The following is a 10,685-nucleotide window of genomic DNA, read 5'->3' as shown; positions in this document are numbered from 1 at the left end:
GTCATTTGTGGTTTGGTTGCACCTATATCGAATCTAATATGTCTGTGATCCGACATAGATGTTTCCTCTGACACATGCCAATTTGAGACTTCGGACAAAACATTATGGCTAGAGAGAGTGATGTCAAGGGCTTCACCTCTGATTGCATTAATGAATGTAGGTTCGTTGCCTCGGTTTAGGATAGATATATTATACCTAAGTAGAAATTCAATAAGGTACTCACCTCTTGGATTGATGTCTGTGCTTCCCCACGTTGTGTGGTGCGCATTTGCGTCACAGCAGAGGATCCACCGGAGACGTTTTTGCTGACAATATTCCACCAGGGCTATAACCTCCCTTGTTGGAGCAGTGACCTCATCTCCTGGAAGGTAGGCGGAGGCAAGTACTACCTCGTGCTCACCTTTGCTCGTTGGCACTTTTACCCAAATCGCCACCAGGTCTTCTGTAATGAACTGTGATATTGGGATAAAGGTTAGTTGATTATTTATTAACAACGCCGCTCTGGGTCGGTCTTTGTTGGCAGCATATATCAACTTACCGTTTGCGCTCTGGAGTCCCTGAATGACTCCTTTACGTACCCATGGTTCTTGAATGAAAGCTACATCCAAGAGTTCTTGGTTAAATCTCCTCATAAGCACGTCCGAGGCTGCTTTTGCGTGATGGAGATTTATTTGAAGGCATCCGAGTTGCCTTCTGGTGTTGTAGGGTTTACGCTTAGGCCAGATCATCTAGTGATCCTTCGTTTGGCAATGGCTGCCTTTTTTTTGCCTCGGTTGCTTTTCAGCAGGACTGCTTCCTCGGCGGACATCTGATCCCCCCTTCGATCCTTTTTGTGGCTGTGGGCTTTTTTGTCAGCCTGCAACGGGGGTCGCATGCGGATACCCTCGGCCACGTTATGGCGCCATGTGCCGGATGTTGTTGGCTTTTCTGGCTCGTGTCTGGAGCAGCTGGCCTTATCGTCCTGGGCTATTGAAGCCGTTGGAGTCAAAGTTCCCGCTTCCTCAGAGCTTTGTTTCGCCGAGGGGTCAGGGTCCTGTTCGGTAACCTTAGGCGGATCAATCGGGCCTTTAGATTTTGGCCGAAGTTGGGTTTTACCGAACCCGTAGTTCAACCAGTTGTTGGAAGTCTTTATGACTTCTGCGGAGATTGGGTCAATAGCAATGGTAATTTCTACCACCGTACCCTTGCGCACTCTGTTGAGCACCCGCCAGTCATTGGTGTTGAGGCCCCCGTTTTGGCCGTCAAGGAGGCTAATAATATCCTCAGTTGAGGGGCTGTCCAATTCTGGAAAGTGACCAACGAAGATTTGTGGGCGCGGTATGTCCGCCTCCTGCATAATCTTCAGCTGTGCATCTTTCCACGGCTTCAGCTTAGGAACTACTTCCTTTAGCCAATTAGCCGTATCATCGCAGCCGCATGATATAACTATATATCCTGGGCGAAAGGTGCAGCTATTAAATTTGGGCTTTGCAGCGCCAGTTTGCTTTTTCCTTATCGCCTCCAGGATAGCATGTTGTATGGCCGTTAGTCTTTCCGTCGACCATACTGTAGTGGGATAGTCGGGAGGAATTATTCCCAACTTCGTGCTACACGCCGCGTCTTTGTAAGACATTTTTGTTGAGTCTACCTTGACTTCTGGATTAGGCACTGCTGCCTTTGGTCCTTCCGTTTCGGTAGTCTCTCCTGCCTTTTTTCCAACGCTGGAGCTCCCTTGTAAATTGGCACGTTTAGGGGAGCTTTGCTTTGGCGTGGTGCTGCTGGAGCGTTGTCCCTTCACATCAGCTGGTTTTTGAGCCAACTCTCTTGCCTCGTCAATGCTGTGACCTTTTTTCAGGAAGTACTTTAGGCGCTTTCTGGCGGCACCGCAAAGCCGCACCTTGTCTTCGTCCTTTCTTCCTGAGTCACGAGTGGGAGAAGATAATAGTTTCTCCTCTTCCTCTGGTGATATGATAGAAGTTTTGCCATCTGGCCCCAGGGCCATGTCGTCAACTTCCATATCGGTGCTTTCGCTGACAGTTGGAGGGCATTGTTTGCCCTTAGCTGCCTGCGATGTTGTTGGTAATTCGGCACTGTTTGCCGAAAGGTCGTTATCGACCTGATTTATATTAGGCACTTCTGCCCTTTTTAATAAGTTGTTTAACTCTGCCATGTGGTCCCACGAGTGAAGGGGAAGGGAAGGTCGAGCCACGACAGTGCCCCGGTGTCGCGGTAAGGCTAATTACAACCAGAGGGCGCCCCATAACTGGAGGTCACCGTTATAAGACACACTTACGTAGTGCCATTCATCCTATAGGCACGGTTCGAATTACACCTAGGATTACGGGTTTTTTCGAGTTATGCCTCTCTAGATCCGCCATTTTTGGTTAAAAGCAGGGGCACCTCGTGCAGGAGTGGCATTCTGCCACAATGGTCGGTCTTTAGGCTACTGGCACAACTGCCATACGCCTCTGTGTGCATTCCCCCAAGAAGCAACGTACACTTCACCCCCCTTCTTTTTTAGATAGAAAGAGAGTGGCAAAATTCCTATTGAACGATACCATCGGGACGATGTAGTCAGTCCACACCGAGGTTAACTGAGTTTGTCGCAATAATAGACTAGCGTGACCATAAGTTTTTCCTTTCCACCGACCCGCTTCATTTAACCTAAATGCACTCATGGTTGCCGTCTTCTTTATATGTAGGTCTATTGGAATAACGTGTGTCAGTGCATTGAGAGCCTCTCTAGGGCATGATCTGATTGCACCGACCGTTATTGCACAGGCTGATCTTTGTATTCTGCCGAGTAATTTGGTATTGTACTCTCTCCCTAGAGCTTTCCACCAAACAACCGAACCATACGATAGAATGGGTCGTATAAACGCCTTATGCAGCCGTAATGTATGCTTAGGTTGAAGACCCCACCTTCTTCCAAGCATACGTTTGCAGGCATATAAAGCAATTTCTGCCTTCCTTACCCGTTCTTCGACGTTTAACTTCCAGCTAAGTTTGGAGTCCAAAATTACCCCTAAGTACTTTGCACTGGTTGATAAAGTCAGAGTTTGTCCGTTGATATTTGGTAGGGTAAAAGTTGGTACCTTGCCTCTGGTGGTAAAAAGCATAAGTTCTGTTTTACGCAGGTTTAAACTTAGCCCACATCCTGTGGCCCAAGAGATAAGCTCGCCTAATGCCCTTTGGATGATCCCGCTGATCGTATTAGGACACAGTCCTGACGCCATTAACACCACATCATCAGCGTACGCCACCGCTTTTACCCCACCTCTATTAAGTTTTATTAAGATTTTGCTAATAACGCATAACCAGAGAAGTGGAGACAGTACTCCCCCCTGTGGGGTGCCTCTGTGGACCTTCTTGGTTATACTGATATTACCCATATTAGCTTTGATGATCCTGGTTTCTAGCATAGAGATGACCCAATTACTGATGCAATTGTCCACCTCTAAGTCTATCAACGCCCGTTGGATCGCATCTGTACTAACATTGTTAAAGGCGCCTTCTATATCCAAGAATGCCGCCATGGTATAATGTTTGTTCTCTAGAGAGCCCTCTATTGTTCGGATTACCCCGTGAAGCGCTGTCTCCGTAGATTTGCCTTTAAGGTACGCATGTTGTGCAGTAGATATACCAGAGCTCTCCAAAGAGCTTCTAAGATATATATCCAAAAGTCTTTCAAAGGTTTTTAACAGGAAAGACGAAAGACTGATTGGCCTATAGTCCTTCGCTGATTCATGTCCCCTCCTGCCTATTTTTGGAATGAAGACGACCTTGACTAATTTCCAACTATCTGGAATATGACCCAGGTTTAAACACGCTTTAAAAATTTCCTCTAGCCATGGTAGGATACAGTCCAAGGTTTTCTGTAACATCTTTGGGATGATCCCATCTGGCCCCGGAGATTTAAAAGGTGAAAAAGATTTAATTGCCCATGCAACTTTCTCCTTTGTAATTATTTCTTTTGCGAGGTGCTGTGGATTATATTGGCTCCGCCTGATACTTCCCCTCCCACTTTCGTGGACGCTGCACCCCGGGAAATGCGTGTTTAGCAGAAGTTCTAGCGATTCCTCTGTCGTAGCTGTCCAAGTACCATCAGGCTTCTTGACCCAAGAAGCCATTGAATGATCTTTGGACAGAACACGGCTAAGCCTGGCAGAATCCCTGGTGGATTCGATTGACGAACAAAATTCGCTCCAGCTCTCTTTCTTGGGCCCTAATTGCCTTCTTGTACTGTCTCCGACTCTCTTTGTACAATTGCCAATTTCCTGTCGAGTAGCTGAGGAAAACATGTTTTTTAAATATGCACGCAAGAAATTATTTAACCGCCGAAACCGTATAAAGTACGGCCTTGTCTCTTTAAAGCGTACATAACATCCATAGCTGTAACTGTTTTCCTTTTGGCATGTTCAGTATAGGTAACTGCACCACGGATAACATTCTCCAAAAATACTTTTAAAACACCACGAGTTTCTTCATATATCAAACCAGATATACGTTTTACACCACCACGACGAGCTAGACGTCGAATAGCTGGTTTAGTGATACCTTGGATGTTATCACGTAAAACTTTGCGATGACGTTTGGCGCCACCTTTTCCCAAACCTAGATTTTTCTAGATTTTTCCCTTAGTTTTGCGAGCTCACTGCTCCACCAAGGAGGGTGAGTTTTTTTGCTAAATTTTATGGGGCAGGACGTTTTGTAGGCGCTGAATTTGAAGAATTTGAATTTGAAGAGGTCGAGCCAAGGAGCACAAAGAGAGTTGGTGGCTCCTAAAACACTCAGGCTAAAAAGCCCATTGTATTTAAAGCTCTGGAAAGGGGGTAGATAGTCAAGGAGGGAGGGAGAAAAGTATCAGAGAAAGAGATAGGAAAGAATAGAGACAGAGATAGAGAGAGTTAGTCCTGTGAGAATTTTCCAGATTCTTTGGCAAATCTGTAAATATCCTCCAGTTTTAGAGAACGAATATTACTCATTAACATGACATCGGAACCCAATACTCGTAGTCGCGCTCTAGCAAAGGCAGGACACTCACAGAGAAAGTGCTCAGTGCTATCCGCCTCCTCCAAGCATGACAGGCATACCGGGTCCTCGATAATTCCAATGGTGGTCATATGCTGACCCCATGGGTTGTGTCCTGTAATGATGTCGACCATCAACCAAATATTTTTCCTTCTAAGTTTTAGTAGAAAGTTTGACAGTTTTCTGTTCGGACTTGTCACAAAACACTTTGCAGTTCTGCAGCGTTCTAGACCGCACCATCGCTCTTTATGTAGATTGCCTACATAATCGTTGATCCAATTCTTGATTCCTGCGGGACTGATTCCGATTATTGGCTCTGGTCCCTGTGGGGGCACCGCTGATCCACGGTTGGCCAATTCGTCGGCAATTTCGTTTCCTTGAACACCGGAGTGTCCCGGAACCCATATAAGTACAAGCCTGTTTTCTCTTGCGACGGAATTAAGCTTCTTCTTACATTCTTGAACAATCTTTGAGGTTTGCTTCGCGTTCTCCAGGGCCTTCAATGCAGCCTGACTGACGCTTTGCTATGCTGCAGATTTATCTGTGTAAATATTACTTCAGTCATGAGGCTGAGTATATTTACGCTTTGTCCTCCACCTTATCCTGGACACGGAACTGGATCCGCCCCAGATGTAGGTGAGGACGGCCCCCGTACTTCGACTTAAGAACCTTGAGGGACCCAAGATCGATACTCAGTACCAGGTGGGAACCCGCCTCCGAAGTGGTAGCAGATTTCTGCCTGGTGCACGAGTATACTCTCCAGAGAGTCGTGTCAAGATCCTTATTCTGAACACGGATGCATTTGAGGAGTTCTGCTGAATTACAGGAAGGACCCGGAATCCAGACACTCGCTCGTACCAGCCTTTCTTTGCTTCTCTCAACAAGAATAAACTTGCTGTTTTCGCAGGCTGGAATCGTTGCTATCGCTTTTTCTAGCCATTCTCGGGAAAAAGCATTGGAACAGTGCACCTTTACGATGCCGTCCACCACGCTTTTCCCCTCGAACGTCGGCGCGTCATTCGACTCACCGATAGCTTTCCAAAGGTAGCTGTCAAGATAGTCTTGTTGCCCTTTGGACAGTAGACCATCTTGTTTGTCGGTATGAATCTCCACCGTCATTGCCTTTCCTGCCATTCTCGCGAATGATTCGCCAGACGTTGACGGAAGAGTGTCATTCGACATTTGAGGTCCCTTAGCCTCTGCCTTGTCAGGCAAAGGTTTGTCTGCCTTGGATTGGGTCGAGGATTCAGGCATTTCCGAATTCCGTCCCTCGACTTTCCTCTTTTTTGCCTTTCTCCTCTTCCCGGTCGTTGGCACAGACCCCGTTTCGTTTCCGGAAGAGCGCAACGCTACAGAGGAATCCTCTGTTCTGCCACGCTTTCCCGTTTCCGTTACAGGTGTCGAAGTTGACGCAGCTTGAGTCCTTGCCTAAGCTAGTGCTTCGGCTTGCCTCGCCTTCTGTCTTCTTCCTTTGATCTGCCTTGCGGTTAGACCAACACGTGCGTTCGAATCTCCAACAACTTCGGTCTTTTTACCGGTACTTACCTGATTCACACCAGGTTTAACCGTTGTCAAAGACTTACTCGGTACCAGAGATCCGTCTGAGTCTACTGAGAGATTGTCCGCCATCTCCACATCCTCCGCAACTTGTTCAGTTGCTTCAGATCGTTTCGACGGCGGTATATCGCTCACACTCCCTCGGCTCTCCATTGGCATAGCCAATGTGCCATGTTTCACCACTAGTAGTGCGCTTCCTCCGGAACCCTGGGTGTCAGTTCCGGTCATAGGGGAATGTGGGGTGCGGGCCTGCACATCCGATGCCCGAGCCGTCGATTGCTCGACGGGAGGATTTCCCAGAAGTGGGTTACCTCGTGCAGAGAGATCCTTGGTTAGCCTCCACATTGTAGGAAAATGCATTTTATACCTCCTGCCAGGTTGTCGGTACGGTACTCTCCACATAGTACTTGGGTGGCCACCAATTCCGCCATTCCGCGGTTGAGTGGATACCCAATTCCTATATGGAGCTGCCTTCTTAGTTCGTGGTAAGTTAATCTCCATAGAATGGGGTTAACTCGCCACTTAAGCCTCATCCCCGCGGCAAGGAGACCGACATGACAAGGTCCCTACTAAATGCCTTTTCCAGTGTTATGACCCTACTCTCAAGGTTTTCCGTGAGAGTGATTTGAGGGATAGGAGTCTCTCCTATCCCCTTGTTTACTGCATTTTGGACCTCTTCCAGTTGGTTCTTAAAGGATTTCGATACGGTAGGGGTGCATCTACCTTAAGATCCAAATCGTAGAGGATCCAACTATGATCAGAAAAGGACCTTTTATTGGATACCCTCCAATTATCTACCCTTACAACGCTATTTTCAGACAGTAGAGTAACATCAATCACTTCCTCCCATCCTCTGAAGTACTCCGCACTAGGAAAGGTGAAAGTGGGAGTGTTACCCAGGTTACATACCGATAAGTTAGTATTAATAATAAAATTATATAAAGACTCACCTCGGTCGTTTGTCTCGGAGCTTCCCCACAACGCATGCCTCGCGTTGGCATCGCATCCGAGCAGCAGGTTCTTGTTTCTGGCTTCACACACAAGCCGACGAGCCTCCTCGGGTGGTGCTGGCCGATCATGTGCCATGTAGATGGAAGCCAGTATGATGCCGACACCGTCAGCGGCTTCTACCTCCACAGCCGTCACATCCTGTGAACAATATGATGGGATTAAAAATATGTTCAAATGTTTCTTAGCTACAATACAAGATCTGGGGTTACCTTCAGTCCGTTTGTAGAAAAGGTTGTAGTTGTTCCCAGTGAACCCCTTCACCTCGGTGCTCCGCATCCAGGGCTCCTGTATTAAAGCGATGTCGACGTCCTCCTCCGCCAGGAGAACGGTTAGGTTGTCCGTTGCAGTCCGCGAGTGCTGCAAGTTTATTTGGACAACCTTGAGACCCATGCTGCTGGTCGCTTTACAATTCGACGGCGTCGCCAAGCTGCACTCCCGGGTGCTGCTCATTAGCTCCATCGTTTTTGGTAGATGCGGCGTTGTCAAGTTGCATGCCTGTGAGCAACTCGTTGGCGCCGTCGACCTCGTCCTGTTCATCCTCCGGATTTGCAGATCGGAATATCTTCAGTTGCGTTTTCCTGACACCGAACCGAAGTTTATTGTCCACTTTTCCCAGTGGCTCGATACTCTCCTCCGATATTTGGAGAAGGAAGGACACACTGCTCTTTTGCGGAGCCTCCGCTTTGATGATGCTCCAGTCATCCATCGGAACAGTGCGGTTGTGTGCCTGCAGGTATGGAATAAGTTGCTTAGCTTCGAATTCCATGTTCGGGATCCAGATGCGAGCCCTCGGCCGTCGAGGGATTTCGCTGGCCGGGATTAGTTTGAGCCTCAGACCTTCCCAGTCGCTCTGGATCTTGCCCACAACTGTTTGCAGGAAGTTAAGGGAGAGTTGATCATCGCACTTGATCACCCTGTATCCGCGGACCACCTCCATCGAATCAAATGCTGGCACATGACCCTCCGGGTTTGCCATGACGTGATCGACGACAATGCGGGACAGCCGTGCCTCGATTTCGGACCACTTATCCGATGCAGGTTTACCGCGGTTTGTTATTTCATCAACCAATGCTATTTGCAGGTGATCCCGTGCCACCTCATTAAATGAGCGTTTGGTTGGTTTTGGTATTGAAGCGGTGTGAACCGACACTTTGTGCTTCTTCGTTGGTTTGTCGCTTTCGTCCTGCGAACGATTGCGTTTCACGGCTTCAGCCTTCTGGGTGGCCTGGAACGCCAGGTACTCATCGACCACCTTTTGGCACCTTGCCTTATCGGCCGCGTCCTTTGGATGAGTTTTCCCTTCAGCCTCATTTTTATTTATTCTTCCGAGAATAGTCAGAGACCTCTGGTAAAGCTTATACCTGGACGGGCCTTTTTTAATGTTTTGGCGCTTTTGCCCCTTGGCATCAGCGGATGTGGATGGTTGATTAGTGGTTGATGTCGTGCTGTGGCCCACAGCTTTGCCATCAACCGTCTCTTGGCTGGAAGCCAAGAGTTCGTCCTCTGAGGAAGTTCCAAACTTCCTCAGTTCGTTGGTGTCGGTCCGTGTTGTCCATTTGTCCATCTGTTGTGTCAATGGGTGCGTCCGTTTATTCGTTCGTTTTGGGTCTGTGTCCGTCCGTTTGTCCGTCTTCTTTGTAGCCTTATCCGAATTTTTTTGTTTTTGTTGTTCGTTCATTCTGTTTCGTACGGTCACCTGCCTTTCCAGAAGGCTGCACATGTCGCCATGTGCGGTGACCAATGAGGATTTAGGGGAAATAAACAGTCCGCCATGGCAGCGCCCCATACCATGGTAAGGCCACCGTTACAACCTGAGGCGGCCTGGTGTCAGGAGGGCTCCGTTAAAAGACACTCCTAGTTTTATCCCCCGGCTGCCAAACCCACCCAATAGGCACGGGTCGCGTTATACCTTGGGTTGAGGGAGTTTTTTAACGAAGTTTACGTCTTCGACCTGCGTGGTACTCTCATACCTTCCATATCTGGGAGGCGTTCCCCTATCCACCATCTGGGGACGCGCCCTATAGGGATAACAGGTTCCCCCAAGGGTGGCTATAGTAATTGAGATAAACAACGCTATACAACTGGCAGAAGAACGAAGCACGCGACAAAAATGGAAGAAGCTTGCCTTCAACGCCGAGAGCTTCCAATTGATTTAGAGAAATGTCACTGTCTCCCGCACTGCGGGGGAAGATACGGAGGAACAGATTTCTGAACACATGAAAGTTGCGTGTGATGCAGCCATGCCAAGATGCAGATTCAACAACAAAAGAAAGCCCGTCTATTGGGGCACAACGGAGATAGTTAGTATACGTAAAGCCTGTAATAAAGCGCGAAGAAAGCGCAAAGAGCAAGATATCGTCCAACATGGGCAGTGCTGCACACCGAATACCGTGAACTCAAGTTTCAGCTGAAAACAGCTATTAAACAGAGCAAAACCCGATGCTTTGAGGAAATGCGAAACAGCGCTGATAGTGATCCCGGGGGCCTTGCCTACAGAACGGTAATGCAAAAAGTGAAAAGACCGCAAGCACCGCAACCTACTTACCACGTCCTGCTCAGCCAAGTGGTAATGGAGCTTTTTCCTCAAGAGGAGCGAACTAGTGACCGTCACCAAATGGTGACTGACATCGACTATATTCCGCCAGTTACAACAGAAAAAGTCTTAAGCACGTTAAGGCGTATAAAAGACAACAAAGCACCAGGCCCAGACGGCGTTCCTAACATCGCCTTGAAGGCGGCAGTGCAGGCGATGCCAGAAATCTTCGCGACTTTGTATGACGCAACCATGAGTGCACTTAGGTTAAACGAAGCGGGCCGCTGGAGAGAAAGAACGTATGGTCATGCTAGTCTATTATTGCGACAAACTCAGTTAATCTCGGTGAGAACTGACTACATCGCCCCGACGGTAACTTTCAATCGGAATTTTGCCACTCTCTTTCCAACTAAGGAAGAATGGAATAAGGGATTCTCTCTAAACAACTTCGACACTACAGTCTATACGGATGCAAGTAAAATGGGCTGCGGTGTTGGAGCTGGTATATATTCTCACAGACTTAAAATTGAGAAATCTGTGCGTCTCCCTAATACCAGCAGTGTCTTCCAGGCGG

General features: G+C 48.0%; 1 protein-coding gene across 1 annotated transcript; it reads right to left on the bottom strand.

Annotated features, from left to right (window-relative positions):
* Window positions 1–7,981: 7,981 nt before the first annotated feature.
* Window positions 7,982–9,256, bottom strand: LOC129250719 (uncharacterized). Its single transcript, XM_054890319.1, has one exon. It carries the CDS (start codon window positions 9,254–9,256, stop codon window positions 7,982–7,984), a length of 1,275 nt encoding a protein of 424 aa, XP_054746294.1.
* Window positions 9,257–10,685: the final 1,429 nt, after the last annotated feature.

The sequence above is a fragment of the Anastrepha obliqua genome, chromosome 6 (genome assembly GCF_027943255.1).
Source record: "Anastrepha obliqua isolate idAnaObli1 chromosome 6, idAnaObli1_1.0, whole genome shotgun sequence".
In the NCBI taxonomy this organism is placed as follows: Eukaryota; Metazoa; Arthropoda; class Insecta; order Diptera; family Tephritidae; genus Anastrepha; species Anastrepha obliqua.
This window is presented reverse-complemented; position numbering and strand designations above follow the sequence as displayed.